The sequence below is a fragment of the Amborella trichopoda genome, chromosome 10 (genome assembly GCF_054954075.1).
Source record: "Amborella trichopoda isolate Santa Cruz 75 chromosome 10, AtrichopodaSantaCruz75HAP2 v2.0, whole genome shotgun sequence".
Classification (NCBI taxonomy): Eukaryota; Viridiplantae; Streptophyta; class Magnoliopsida; order Amborellales; family Amborellaceae; genus Amborella; species Amborella trichopoda.
This window is the reverse complement of record NC_142345.1, coordinates 42,111,171-42,126,250: the sequence shown is the minus strand read 5'-3', so window position 1 is coordinate 42,126,250 and position 15,080 is coordinate 42,111,171. Positions and strand designations below refer to the sequence as shown.

The following is a 15,080-nucleotide window of genomic DNA, read 5'->3' as shown; positions in this document are numbered from 1 at the left end:
TAGAAGTGCATAAGGGAGATTGGCATTGACCGGTTGACCAAGTTGTTCAACAATGTGTTGAGAACGAAAAAAATGTGAAACGAATGGAGGAAAAATATTTTGGTACCTATTTACAAGAACAAATGAGATCTACAAAACTGTAAGAACTTTTAGGGGGATCAAACTTATGAGCTACACTATGAAACTCCAAGAGAGAGAGATTGAGTAACGACTGAGACATGAAACGAGTGTATCAGAATACTAATTCGAGTTTATGCAAGGGAGGTCAATAACTTAAGCTATTTTCCTACTTAGGCAACTGATTGAGAACTTTAAGGTGAAGGAAAAAGACTTCTACATGATCTTTAATAATTTAGATAAAGCTTATGATAGAGTACCTCAATATTTAATTTGGTTGGTGTTGGAAAAGAAATGAGTCTCCAAACAATACATCGACTTGTTGAGAGATATATACGATAGAGCGCTAACTAGTAGAGAGAAGAGTGAGTTTTCAGTGACAATAGGTCTACATCAGGGGTCAGCATTAAGTCTATACCTCTTTGTTTTAGTTATGTACGACTTAACTAGACACCTAAATATCAGGTACCGTAGTGCATGTTGTTCGAAGATGATGTAGTTTAAATCGATGGGACCCAAAACGACATCAACACAAAGTTAGAACCTTGGAGGTATGCTCTAAAATTTAAGGGTTCTAAAATTACCTGGACTAAGACAGAGTATATGAAATATAAGTTTAGTAATAATAAGAGTCAAGATAAGGAAATAGTTACGATTGATAGTCAGGAAATACCAAAAAGAGCACACTTTCTATATCTTAGGTCAATAATCCAGGTAAATAGAAAAATTGAGGAAGACGTCGCACATAGAATTAGAGTTGGGTGGACAAAGTAGAGATGTACAACTAGAATTTTATATGATCGCTGCATACCAATGAAGCTGAAGGACAAGTTCTAGAAGACAGTTGTGAGACCAGCTTTGCTCTGTGGTGCGGAATGTTCGTAGTAAAAAAAAAAATACCTATAGAATGAGTATGGCAAAGATGATGATGTTGAGATGGATAAATGACAAGACAAAAAGGGATAAAATTAAAAATGTATACATTCGAACAAAATTTAGGTGTGGCACCAATAGGCGATAAGATGATAGATAGTAGATTTAGGAGGGCTGACCATGTGTCGCGCATACCCCGTACAATATATGTTAGGAGGTGTGAGTTATTTCAAGTGGAAGGCTTAGATCGGGCAAGGAGTAAGCTCAAAATGACATAGTTGAAAGTAGTGAGAAAATATATATAGACTTATGACGTTTTAATAGAGTAGAATAATAAGCTAAGATTCATGTAGTCGACCCAATTAATTAAAAAATTATTTGATGACAATGATGAGATAATAAAAAATCCTTATGACAACCCAAAAATCCGTCCTCGGGTCATCCTATGAAATTTAAAAATCCAAATTTATAACTATTTATAGGGAAACCGCTTCATGCGTTTACCCAAAATGGAAGAGAAATTCGTAGGTAAACCATGCTTGTACTGCTACGCAGCTTTGTCATTTTCAGATGAAAGGGGCAGCACTTTAGCTTTGGCCTTTCAGGGCTTGAAGTTGCTGGCAAATGAACAGGAATTCATGAGAAGTGAGGACAGAGAGTGAAAGAAAGAAGTGGGGAAACTTTGTTGTGCACGAGTCTTGCGGCGTGCATCGTTCTTGCAAAAAAGGGAAGCCCATTCCATTTACTGGCTTTGAAGGAACCAAACCCAATTGGTGACAAAGAAGAAACATTGGGTTTTTATTCTAATGGATTCTTTGAAACCAGTCTTCATAGACAGCAATCTGGGCACCCATTTGGCCATCATTGTTTCACCAAATGATTCAGTGGGCAATCTCAAAAGTAAGTGTAGATTGCCAGTAATTTAGAGAGAGAAATTCTCTTGTTGGAGAGAAAGCCATTGCCCATGTCATATGAAAATTCTGTTTTTGGGGGATGATGTGTTGCCCATGTCCTTCGTTTCCTGGTTCCCTTCATTTATTTTTTGTTGAAAGTTAGCAGCTGTGCTGATTCACACACATGTACATAGATAGACAAAGACAGAGGCTTTTCTAATTAGATTGTTTTATACTTTTTTATTGATGGGTTTAGCTGTATTTAAATAAACAGGAGCGATTAGATTGTTTAGAAATGCTGATATAAAGGTTATTTGCTTTTTGAGTAGTTTTTAACTGTTGGGTATTTTCTTTCAATTTATTTATGTTTGGCCATTGGTGCATGTTAGAAGCCAGTCAAGGTTGGGTTTCTGTGTTTGTTTCATCACATATCCTGGGGAATTTTACATGGCATCTTGAGCTGAAATGGGCAATATACATTCACATTTTTTCAAGTTTTAAATTAGACATTCGCCCCACCAGGTTATGGGGTTGTGCCTAAAGTTATTATCGGTAAGCAAAATGCTTTTTTGTCGGTAGCATTCAATCCTTCGAATTGTGATCCTATACACTGTTTACCAATATTGATCTTTTTTCTCTCTTTTCTTACTTGCGTCATGCCAATGAGTGCAATAGGAACCTATTGGTTCAGTTGAAAACTTTGTTGCATGGTAGGCTGGGTTGTTTAAAACCTGAGGATTGAGAAGAAAGTCTGAAAATTCATACACTAGACTATGGCATTCCCCCTTCTATTATCTTTACTTGTCTACTGTTATGGATGACATGGGAAATTGTTTGCAATAGGTTTCATAGCAAGCAATGATATCTTTTGTATGGTCCATATTGAAGCTTCAAATTCCCAAAGTAAACTTTGTTAATGTCAAGAAGGGGATGCTAATTAGAGCAAACAAAAGGAAAAATTTTGTTTTTTTTTTTTGTTTTGCCTCAGTTTCTTTTGAGGGTGCAGCATCAAGGATGCTCCACCACCATCACCCAGAGTGAACTGTTTGGTGGGGGAGGTAATTATTCCATTTTTATTTTCTCCAATAGTAAACTCTTAACAGTTGTTGCATTTGACTTGATGGCCAGACAGGATTGATTCTCGATGTTTTATAGTCAATGAAGTAGGACAGCAATGGGTTACCTCTTATTGACCTGTTCTTTAGTGGGATATATTTGGATTTTGGAACGCCTTCCTGTATATTTTAGCAGAAGGTGGGTGATGCTAGTGTTTGGAGCGGTAGTCCTGGATGCTGGTTAACTGTGCCTTTTTTCACGAGAAAACATATTATTTGAAAATGTCTCCTTTATTCACTCTTACATATTATTTGAAACTGTCTCCTTTATTCACTCTTCTATGGAGCACTGATAGTGCTGAAATCATATATTCAGAGGCATACTCTAGTTTATGATAAATCAGTGTGTCAAGGATTCCATGAATTTGTGGGCTCTTGCCAATGAGAGTTTTGTGGAATCAGGCGAAGATGAATGAGTTTGATGAATTATGTTATTGTCTATGAAAGTAATTATGGGCATCAATTTCAATTCCATAGCAGCATAGGAGTTTGTGTGTTTGTTTGTTAGAAGCTTTTCTGTGCGGTTTCTCCATTTAACTGCATTTACATCTGAAGAGTATTTCGTAAAAAAGTCCTTAGATGTCAATGTGATCCAATTTTACATTGTATATAATACTTTTCGGAACTTGTTTTTACATGTGTGCCATTTACTCATCCTTCAAATGACTGTGATTTAACGATATGTGTCCAGGAGTCACTTTGAAATAGTGGCCCAAAAGGGAAGTTGTGCTTGTACTAGTTGTCAGCATACCTCTATTTGATTGGCTTTAAATGGTTTAGGTCAGTGCTCTTATAATTTCTTCTGTTTGATCTTGGTATCAAAGAAAACAATAATTAATTATGGAATGTTATGCAGGAATACTCAGGGAGGAGCACCCCCTATCTTTCCCAAATCTTGGAGAGATCATGGTCCAAGCATTGATGGTAATAATCAAAGAATTATCTATTCGAGTTCTGACTTTTGACTAGATATAATAGAGTTCAACGTTGGAATGTAATTTCATTGTCTACTATTGTTTGAATGAGCATCAAGTTATATAATATTATGTTGCTGAGATGATCACACGACCCCTTTAGCTTTAAGCAATAACTATGTGGTTCATGGTTTGTTATGCTCTTCAGGTATTTATGGTTTATGTTGGGCTTGGTGAGGTCATCACCCACACAGACGCACATACATGTGGACAGAGACAGAGAGCCATAATTTATAAACTGATAAACCAATTTCATTTTGCAATTCGGAAGGGTGTAGGTACCGGTTTAAGAAATTGGTTTCACCAAATAATTTCTTCTTCCCTTTCTTTCTTTTGTAGGTGAAACGAAAGTCTTACTTTTACCACCTGCCTGATTCTCTACCTATCAAGAGCGCTTTAGAGGGGTTGAGAGGATCTTGGTTTCTTTTCATGGATGCCATTCTTATGGAGTTACCTGAGGTCTCAAAAGGTAATGTGATTAGTGACACAGTGAGAGGTACTCTACATGATATGGGAAAAAGCAATGTGACTGTACAGTTCCATGAATCCAATGTATCTGAAAAATCTGAAAAGCATAGTGCATTGAGGAATCAAAAAGCTGGAAAAAGGCCGAGACATCAGCATAACGGTGAACATGTCCAAATAGAAGGAAACAATGTATTACTCTGTAAGAGATTGGATAACACTAGAAAGAGAAGAAAGAATGAAAATAAGAGGTGTGCTTCTATGGAGCTCGAAACAATAGTTGCTACTCCAAGCAGGTGCTGTGACTCTTTGGTCATAAATGGGGAGAATCGAAGTTCAATCTTGGAAGAATCATCAAACAAAGTCGTCAATTTTGAGAGCACATATTTTACTTCTCCAACAGTAAATAGCCAAAGTCGATTAGATAGTATAGATTATTCCCAAAATTCCATACAAAACAATTATCACGGAAATCATAGGAGTGTCTTGGAGAAGCAAGGAAGATTTAAGCAAGGTCTAAAGGTATGCAGCTGTGGAGAGTCAAACTATGAAGATACCACTGCAGAGAAGCGAGACATATCTGAAGCTTCAAGTGCAAGCACATCAGGAAAAATATCTGTTTCAGGCATAATCAATAAATACTTTCCATGTTCTGAGGAATATATGGGCGGTAGCCACAAGAAAGCATGTGGTGTTTCTTTGTCTGAGAAGTCTACTGATAGAAAATGGGGCTTTTACAGCACCCAGTCTTTACAGAATTGCCCTCTTTCTACAGTTAAATGTAAAGGTGGCTTAAAGTCATTGGAGAGAGAACCTGGGAAAAGTGACGTAGGGAAACGGCTTCTTCTAGCGACCAATGGCATGGTTGCTTCGAGCAAATATTCCCCCATAAGAAAATTCAGGGTACTTCTTGGACAACTCTAAAGGTGGAATACATTTTTGCAGTTAATTATAATGGCTTACTGCTTAGAAACATAAGTTATGAGATTCAGAAGTTTGATGATGGAGAAAATCAGTGTGGCACTCTATATAAAGGTTTTTGAACGGGGCCTACCTTTAGTTTCTCAACAAAGGGCTTCAGGTGAGGAGATCAAATAGAAGCAGACATGACCATGAGATAGTGGGGTTCATTCATTGCTTCTGACGTAAGAATTTGTCTCTCTAATTTGAATCTTGGACAAATTTCTTATTCCCCTATAAGAAAACTCAGGTACTCCTTGAGCAACTCTAAAGGTGAAAACGATTTGCACAGTTAATTATCATGTACTTATGGCTTGAAAATGTAAATGATAAGATTCAGGAGTTTGATGATGAAGATATCAGCGTGGCACTCTTTGTAGAGGTTTTGGGATGGGCCCTACATTGATGTTTCTCAAAAAATGCTTTCTGTAAGAGATCACATAGAAGCAGATATGACCATAGGATGGTACGATTCGTTCATCACTTCGTACTGAAGAATCTGTTTCTCTCTAATTTGTTTGAAGCATGCCCACAAGTGAGCAGTTATGACACAGAGAGAGACTGTCTTTTTTTGGATTTATTGGAATGACAGACTCTGCAGTGGCTGAGGCCAGTATGCTGTTGGAAGGTCTAGTTGAATCTCACAAGCACATGATGTACTATGTTACTTTCATTGCAATTACTCTAGATGCACGTAGATTTATTTGTAGAAAATAAATCTGAAGTATTTTAGTACTTCAAAGAAATGCTTTTTGAGAATGAGTTCAATACAAGAATCAAGAAATTCAGGATAGATAATGTCGGAAGAATTTGATGACTTCTTGAAAAAAGTAGGATTAGGAGGCAACTGACATCTGTTGGTACACCTCAACACGATTGACGGGATTGTACACCTCAACACGATTGATGGGATTGTTGAATGGAAAAATAGGTACTTTGTGGATGCCAATTGTGCAAATGATGAACAGATAAAATATGCCTAGAGTATATTGGGCCGAAGCAATACACACTATGGCATATTTAATCGATCGCAGGTCTCTTAGAGATGAAATTAAGGTGCCTTGTCATCTACTCTACAAAAGGAAGCTAGATATCACACATCTCATATTTTCAGATGTGTAAAATCTCATATTTTCAGATGTGTAACCTATGGGGAGCGTAGTGATGAGGATCATGATAAACTTGATGAGAAAGCCATAAAGTATATCTTCCTTGGGTATTCATCAAAAAAGAAAAGGAAAAAAAAGAAAAAGCGTATTGACGCATAAATCCAGCAGCCCGCCGCACCTATAGAGAGGAAGAATTGGAAATTATTTTTTTTTTGCAAAAGTTTGAACCTCCACATAAAATTTGTAAAAAGTTGGACCTCCACATGATTCCCTATTTTATTTATACTAAGGACGTTTTTTTTCCTAAAATAACGAACAAGTTATAAGCAGTCCAAAGAAAGACTTCAATGGCAACCACACAACAGAACAGAGGTATACACAGCCTCTAAATCGAACTCCCCACAAATAGAGCAAGAAACTAGTAATACGAAAGCTATAGATCATGAAGCAAAGAAATAGGCATCTCAATATCAAATACATCAATTATGGACAAAGCTTTTTAACACATAGACATGAATACCATAAGGAATGGTTTATTGTTTGGATCATCAAAGTGCTTCACTTTGTATTTTTCAAGACAAGAACAAAATGAACGTGTTTCTTCTTTCCTCCATTTATTTCAAACTGAAGAAGTTGAGCGTATTCTTCAAATAACATGTCCATGAGCTCCTCTCCAAAGTGATATTTGACTAAGGGCTCCACCACAGCTCGCATGGTCAATGCCAAGTCTTTCCCACTCTTGTTAGCACCCCAAGGTGCTAATGGTAGTTGCTCGAAACGTGCAATTGTGAATGACCCTTCTCTCTTCACCTCTTCTTCAACTTCTTGTGCTGATGGATCATAGAAGGGCAAATCAAATGAATCCAACTTCTCCTCTTCAACTAGTCCCTGTGTTACACAATAAACGCTTTAGTTGGGACACTAACCAGAGTGAGATCTATAGGTTGCCTTGGGCTGATGAGGCCCTCAGGCTATTGTATGCTATAGGCAACCTAGGGCTATTTTATACTATAAGCTAGACAGTCCAGATTCAATTGAGCATATTTAGCGGCTAGTGTGTACGAGCACTTCTTTTATTTTTAGTTTTTGAATAGATCATTTTGAGCTAAAATTTTGTGGAGAGGTGCATGAAACCTACACACAAAAGACATGAATGCCAAAAAAATCATATGCACATTTAAAATGATAAAAATGCCCCCATGCCAATGAAAATGGACCATCCAGAATGTTTAAATTGGGTTGTATAATGCAATATAGGCAGACTGGCTCACAAAACCAAGTTCCTATATATAGGAATTGTATACTACAAGACCATGATATTAGGTACAAAAAGGTTTCAAATCACCCTATTTGTCTTATGTGAAATCCAATAGCTTAGGGTGAGTCACAAAGATTGGGAATTTCTTTTGTTTGGACTTTTCACCTAGTCAATAGTACATCTTCGGATGCTCTATTTCATATCTGGTGGCTAAGATTGAATGTAATTTTCTTGTATTAAAGGTAAATGATCTTCTTACATATAATCTACAAATACACACACATATAGGGGCTCAAACTAGTTTTTTGTTGGACTTGGGCTCTAACTCACTAGGGTTTCTGGCCCACTCAATGCGATACAAGCATCAGATTGGGAGTTATTTTTTGCAAATTATTCTTTTTAAGAGAAAAATAGGAGACTCGGCGATTCTAGAGTTTTCAGCCTAGGAGTCCTCAGTCAAACCAGCAATTTTTTTAAAGACCAACATAGCTGGGGCCATGTCATGGATTTGTAGGCCAGGAGATGTAAATTGCAGTTATGTAGATTGGTTACCTTAGAGACCAAATTTCGTATAGCTTGGCTTAAAACTGTCCATAGAAAGTGAAACTCCTCGTCGCCTTGTTGTGTTGAGCTTCGGCCAAAGAATATTAACACCATGCATCCCCCTCTTACCACCTCTTGGGAACGAAACCTTAGAAATGATGAGAAATCCTTTTGAAATTGTTGAAGATAGGCTTCTCTCACACTTGGTGGGCTGGCTTCACTTATGTAAATGTTACCCTTGTTAAGGGGGTTTCCATTCTCATCGTATAACCCTGAAGGAACCTACAAAGACCACAGTATCTCACAATGGTTTTCTCAAAATTTTAATATCTTGAAAAATAATTTTTATTTTAAATATGGTTTGATTTTTTAGACATTGGAGTGGTTCACATTTATGAATGTTTACATGGGAAGTGTATTTTGGGTAACAAAGCGACGAGAGAAAAAGTTTGGTTGGGTGTAAGTTACATAGAAGGACAAACTTTCTATGCTTCTCCTATATCATAAAACTTATATACTTCCTCTTATCCAACCATCCATTATGAATGGAGGGTTAAGATTGTCCCAATCACAATGTAACATCTTTACACTATTTTATTTTTAATGTTTTTTTATAAACTATTTTGACACCAAATTTTGGACATCCAATCCTCTATTAAACTCGTACTAGCGAAAATATAAAAACAATATTTTCGATAAAATAAAATGATCAAAATGCCTTTAAAAGTTTCAAGAGGTATTTTGGTCATTATATTTTATCGAAAAATTATTTTTAATATTTTTTATAGGTGTGTCCTAATGAGAAGATGGCATGTACAAAATTTCATATCCATACAATTTGTATAAAAAAAATAAAAATAAAATACTTTGAAACGTCAGATCTAAGATCAAACAGTGAGTGGCTCTCTTGATCAAAATTGGACGGCTGGATGGTAGGGAAACATAGAGCTTCTGTACTGTAGGGGAATTATAAAAACCTTTCCCTGCATAGGAAGTATAGTCATGGGAGTTTTTTTTTTTTTTTTTAATTTTCCCTTGATTTTTCCCATCCACCAAAAACCTTCCTCTCCGTATCTCTCCAGCACTTGTCATGAACAATAAGAGATAGAGGTAGGGCACACAAACTCTGATGCAATGAATTGAGAGAGAGAGAAAGAGAGCATACTTGTGAGCGCCAATGGAGACTGTAAGAAGAATGAACAAGGTGCAAACTGTTTGCTGGAAAAAGTCTACAATAAAAAGTGTTTGGAACACCAGCCACAAAACACGACCCCGGAACCCCATCTTTCTCTCTCATCAACTCATAGAACAAAGGTAATGCCCTGAAAATGGAGTTGAAGTCATTTTCCGGCAGGTCATTAAGGTACACCTGAAACTCCGGCATTGGCCTAGAGTTTTCTTGACATCTTGCGCAAACAGCTCTGATGATGGTGATTAGAGCAAAGAAAGTGTTGGGGCCTGAAGAGCAGCCGAGGTCGACGATCGCGAAGCTGTCAGTGAAATCGGCAGAGAGTATGTTGCTCACTGCGTCTTCAGTTATAGGCTTAACCACCTCTAATCCATGTTTCTGTGTCAAAAAGATCAACCATAGTTAACGGACAAATGCATTTGCAGAGAGAGAGACGATGGAGGGAGGGAGGGAGGTAGGTAGGGAGGGAGCAGCGTTTGAAAAATCAAACTGGCCAAGGGCCGGTTCCGAGTTATCGGTAAACTGGCCGGTTCAAGTGGCCTAACCAGAAAAGTCTTAGCCGGAAAAAAAGGTATTAAATAAGTAAAAAAAAACAAAAAAATCTAAAAAATATGAAAAATATATTTAAAATATGATTAAACAAAGAGTTAATAAAGTATGGATTATGGAGGGAAAATATGATATGCTCCTCTTATATGCAAATATTGAAACCAATGAGGTCGACCCGACTTCTTTTCTTTTTACAATATTGTCCCTTGGTCCGAGGATGCTATTTTCGGACCGCTTGTTATTTATGAACAATACTACAGTTCAAGAATTCAAACCTCAGACCAAGTGGGCATAGGCCCCATACCATTGGCCCTATGAATGAAAATTTTAAAAAAATAAAAATAAAATTCGATATGAAGATGCAATCATCGGACTGATGGGTAATTTAGTCAGATAAAAAGATTGCATTAACCGACCTTAAGTGTAAGGTATGCCTATAAAGAGAGCTTATTGTATTTTCCCTATTTATATAGGAGGTGTACGAAATTTTCTCTTAAATAAAATGCATCCACCATTTGTGTCTAGAGGTATTTTTAAAATTCTCGAAAAAGTAAAAAATTTAAAAATAAATATGAATAACCAAAACACTTTCCAATTTTTGCTAAAAAAAAAGAAAAAAAAAGAAACGTATTACAAATAAATCCCCTTTTTGAGATTTTATATAATTTTTATAAAATACTTGGTCAAATCACCAAAAACGACTCAAACTGAAATCGGCTAGTATTGAGTTCTGGTTTAACGGGAGGGTTTTGATTTTAACCACCCGATTTTATTGCACGAGAGAAAGAGAAAGAGAAAGAGAAACATAAGAGGGCAGAGCAAATTGGATCATGATGAAACCTGAACCCATGAATGTTTTGCGTAGCTCGTCTTCCCTGTGCCTTGATTCATGTGCAGATGAGTCGCCATTCGATGCTATGATCTCTCCCCTCTCTCCTTCTCTCTCAACAATGCTCTAAGTTCTGAACTGAAAGAGCAACCCATGCCCTATTTGTAATGTGAATGCTTTTAATTGGTCATGGTTATCACGCTTGATATTAGGCTTTGGAACTCACTTGAAGTGCGTCACGCCGCCACTCGTTACCAACTTCATTTGGATATTTTTTATGCAAAACTAGGCGTCCGTAGGTTTATTTCAATGTTATCAAAATTCGCTTCTCTTCGGTCAGAGCCGGAAGCTTTTGGATTTTGGTCAGATTCATGCCGTTTCAGGCTGCTTAGGCCAGATTTGGATCGCTTTAGGTTTGCTTCGGATATGATTCGAGTTTTTTTCGGGTCTACTTCAGCTAGTAAAGAAATAGTTATATAATTTTTTTTTCGATTATTTGTATATATTTTATAAATATTTAATTATATATATATATATATATATATATATTAAAAAGTGTCTTTTCTCGAATTGGCCGAAGTACCGAATTGCTTCATTTTTTTCACCAAACCGAAAAAGACTTCGAAGCGACAATATCGATTTATTTATAGTCTAAATTTTGGGTTTTTTTTTTAGGTATGGTTTTGTAATAATCCTAAAAAGAAATTTTTTTTAAAAAAAAAAAAAAAAAACTTTTAATAAGTGATGGTCCATATGAGCATGATGGTCCTTAGGGACCATCACTACTTTCAAAAGATTTTACCTTCATTTGGTTTAAGCTTTTGCTGCCTTACCACGTCCTTTAGTGGACGTGGTTTTTAGGTATTAAAAGTAGTTAATTACGCGACACCTCATACACATAATGGAGGCGTTTTAAAGAAATTAATTAAGACGAGAAAGGTAAGACGTCGCCTAACAACTCTTTTGTCGCTCTCCCTCTTACAAACATAGTGAGCTCCTCCCTCTAGCCGAATTTTTATCGGAAGCTCATTCTCAAATATTTTAGGTAAGTGACTTCATTATCTTGAAAAATAATCCGTTCTTTTTAAAAATGAAATGAAACAATTACTTCTGCTTATTATCATGAATTTTAGGCGCGATAAATTTTATGCGCAAGCGACTTCATTATTTTGAAAAATAATCTTTTAATAAAAGTGTGATATTTTATCTATGTTATAAATTTTAAATGCTGTAAATTCTTAGAAATAAATTTATTTATTTTTCTTGTTTATTGTTAAAAAATTTTAGATACTGTAAACTTATTAGAAATAAATGTGATATTTTTACTTTTAGTAAAATTGTGAGATTTCTTTCTACTGTTTTTGAATATTTAGACATTGAAAAATTCATGTGCAAATGACTGCCTTATTATTTGAAAACTGATATTTTTGCATTTGATTATAACATTATTTATGAAATGTTTATTTGCGAATTGACATCCCATAAATTGTGATAATTCCGTATTCTTGAATTTCTATAAGAGTTTTTCTATATATATTAGATTGGCAATTATGCTAGAATGTCTTTACGAACTGCTACCTTTCTAAAATTGAGCCCAAAATATTTGACTGGTTACTTTTGAAATGTTATTGAAAGTGACTGTTATAAATGGTTTCAGTGAAATTCATATTAATAATTTAAGTGATATGTTGAGTACATGATATTGTTGCTTTCGAATGTTTAAAGAGATTTATAAATACTTCAAGTATGCAAGTGTACTCATCCGGTTCGTCGGTGAGGTATAAGTGGACCTATCCGATACGTCGGTAGGGATTAAGTGGACTCATCCGGTATGCCGAAGAGGTATAAGTGGATCTGCAGGGATTAAGTGGACCTATCTGGGACGCCGTTAGGGGATTAAGTGGATCCATCAGAATGCTGATGGGGTATATAGGTGACCTACATGGGACGCCAGTAAGGTAATTTGTGAAATCCTTTGAATTATACACTGTCGTTAAAATGTTATATGCATTTCAATTATTCGGATTATACTTAATTATGCATTTTGAAAGTGAAACTGTTAATGCATTTATGTTAATAGATCTCCTTTTTAAAACATTGATATCTTTCAATCATGATTATTTTTAGGATTATGAAGATCACTTACTAAGTAGCCAAACTCATCAAATTATGGTAAACAGTTTTTTTTCAGGATAACAACGATTTCATTTTGAGTGCTCGTCAGGATCAACTCTGGAAGATATTGTAGTTGTGCTTAAACTTTTTTTTATTACTTTGTAAGAATTCGCCACTGTAAATTTGTCATATCAAGAGATGTATATATGTTTGACTGTCACATCTCAGGAATATCAGTATTGTAAATTCTTGGGGTGTGACAATTATGGTATCAGAGCAATAGGTTTAAGATTCTTAGGAAATTTAAAAAGAACGTACTTAAAATCACATTTATTGCCTGTACAGACTAGGACAAATTCAAGATCCAGAATAACTGAAGCTAATATGGAAATAATTCACAAAGCTTTGGAAAATATGGTTGCTCTAATGCAACATCAAATGGAAAACAACAATTCACCCAGGCAATCAGTTATGGGAAATGGTGGGAGTAATATCGAAGTATTTAAAAAATTGAACCCACCTTCTTTTAAGGGTATTGTAAACCCACTGGAAGCCGAGGGATGGATTATGCAATTGGAGAAAATATTCGAGGTAATAGAATGTCCAGATGATAGGAAGATGGCCTTAGCAGTTTTTACGTTAGAAGGTGAAGCACAACATTGGTGGCGAATGGCAAAAGGAGTATTAGTCAAAGAAAATAAACCCTTGACTTGTGAGGTATTTCTAGAAGCATTTAATGAGAAGTATTTCCCAGATTTTATTCGAGACAAAAAAGAAATGGAATTTCTGAAATTAATCTAAGGAAACCGAACAGTAGCACAGTATGAGGCCAAGTTTATTGAATTGGCCAGGTTTGCAGCACATATGATTAACAATGAGGCAAGAAAGGTGAAAAAATTTGAAAGGGGTCTCATACCAGCTATTAGAAGCAAAATATCAGTCTTAAAATTGAGAACTTATGCTGAAATAGTGGATCGAGCCCAAATTATCGAAAAAGATTTCGAAGATTACCAAAAGATGAAAAATCAGAAAAGTCAGGTTAAACCCACACCATCTAATCGACAACAGTTTAAAAGGGCAAACAAGAAGCCAAGGCCCTTGCCACTTCAAAGCCCAATAGAATTATGCAAAAAATGTGGGAAAAAGCATGGATCGAGCCCTTGTTATTGAAATACTGGAGCCTGTTTTAAATGTGGAAAATTGGTTAGAGAATGTCCTAGCTTACAGATGCAACAACTTCCAAAACAGGGAGAGATAGCTCAAAATCCTCAGATGAAGGGAAGAGTTATTGCGATCACCCAGCAAGACGCTTAGGCATCAAAATCAGGGATCCAAGGTACTCTTATTATCTTCCAAAAAGTAGCTCATGTTTTGATTGATCCTGGATTTACTCATTCATTTGTGTCACCACACTTTGCATGCCACTTAAAGGTAGAACCAAAACAATTAGAATACATTCTAGAGGTAGCCACACCGATAGGAAATTCAAGTGACACCAATATAGTGTACAAATCATGTGTAATAAAGATAGAAAAAAAGGAATTGTTGGTTGATTTAATATGTCTAGAAATTCAAGATTTTGATGTAATTTTAGGCATGGTATTGATTGTTACAAGAAAATGGTTACCGTTAGTATTTCAGATCAACCAGTATTTTACTTCAATGGTATCAAAGAAGACTCCCCATCATATTTAATCTCCTGTATTCGAGCTAATCACTTCCTTCAAAAATGGTGTCAAGGCTTTCTTGCTTATATCAAAGAAGATAGGAAGGAAGAGATAAATTTGGATACTACTTCGGTTATCCGAGAATTTCCCGACGTTTTCCCTGAAGAATTGCCAGGATTACCGCTTGACATGGAAATTGAATTCTCTATTGAATTATTGTCAGGGGTAGCCCCAATTTTTAAGGCACCTTATATAATGACACCTGCAGAACTTAAGGAATTTAAACAACAATTGGAAGAATTATTAAATAAATGTTTTATCAAGCCCAGTGTGTCACCTTGGGGTGCTCCGGTATTGTTTGTTAAAAATAAATATGGGACCATGAGATTGTGTATCAATTATAGACAGTTGAACCAAGTGACAG

General features: G+C 35.9%; 2 protein-coding genes across 4 annotated transcripts; one reads left to right on the top strand and one right to left on the bottom strand.

Moving 5' to 3' along the window:
• Positions 1-1,557: 1,557 nt before the first annotated feature.
• Positions 1,558-6,143, top strand: LOC110008403 (hypothetical protein). Of its 2 annotated transcripts, none has more exons than XM_020675465.2 (3): positions 1,558-1,890; positions 3,855-3,922; positions 4,312-6,143. In XM_020675465.2, exons 1-3 carry the CDS (start codon positions 1,797-1,799, stop codon positions 5,359-5,361), a joined length of 1,212 nt encoding a protein of 403 aa, XP_020531124.1. In that variant the 5' UTR covers positions 1,558-1,796; the 3' UTR covers positions 5,362-6,143. The 2 variants fall into 2 exon arrangements, with proteins under 2 accessions (XP_020531124.1, XP_088705177.1); XM_088849051.1 differs by having other exon boundaries at positions 4,121-6,143.
• An 819-nt stretch (positions 6,144-6,962) lies between these two features.
• On the bottom strand, positions 6,963-11,074 carry LOC18447628 (putative jasmonic acid carboxyl methyltransferase 1). Of its 2 annotated transcripts, XM_006857722.3 has the most exons (4): positions 10,886-11,074; positions 9,473-9,874; positions 8,317-8,589; positions 6,963-7,394 (listed from the first exon to the last, which is right to left on the bottom strand). In XM_006857722.3, exons 1-4 carry the CDS (start codon positions 10,952-10,954, stop codon positions 7,065-7,067), a joined length of 1,074 nt encoding a protein of 357 aa, XP_006857784.1. In that variant the 5' UTR covers positions 10,955-11,074; the 3' UTR covers positions 6,963-7,064. The 2 variants fall into 2 exon arrangements, with proteins under 2 accessions (XP_006857784.1, XP_088705178.1); XM_088849052.1 differs by lacking the exon at positions 8,317-8,589 and having other exon boundaries at positions 10,886-11,055.
• Positions 11,075-15,080: the final 4,006 nt, after the last annotated feature.

What these genes read in the sequence shown, in the direction of transcription:
- LOC110008403 (XM_020675465.2), top strand. Translation starts at nt 1,797, where the DNA reads ATGGATTCTTTGAAACCAGTCTTCATAGACAGCAATCTGGGCACCCAT. An exon ending in TTCAGTGGGCAATCTCAAAA is followed by an intron (nt 1,891 to 3,854) that starts GTAAGTGTAGAT and finishes AATGTTATGCAG; the next exon opens with GAATACTCAGGGAGGAGCAC. An exon ending in TCATGGTCCAAGCATTGATG is followed by an intron (nt 3,923 to 4,311) that starts GTAATAATCAAA and finishes TTTCTTTTGTAG; the next exon opens with GTGAAACGAAAGTCTTACTT.
- LOC18447628 (XM_006857722.3), bottom strand. Translation starts at nt 10,954, where the DNA reads ATGGCGACTCATCTGCACATGAATCAAGGCACAGGGAAGACGAGCTAC. An exon ending in GTCTCCATTGGCGCTCACAA is followed by an intron (nt 8,590 to 9,472) that starts GTATGCTCTCTT and finishes TGGTCTTTGTAG; the next exon opens with GTTCCTTCAGGGTTATACGA. An exon ending in TACGAAATTTGGTCTCTAAG is followed by an intron (nt 7,395 to 8,316) that starts GTAACCAATCTA and finishes TGTGTAACACAG; the next exon opens with GGACTAGTTGAAGAGGAGAA.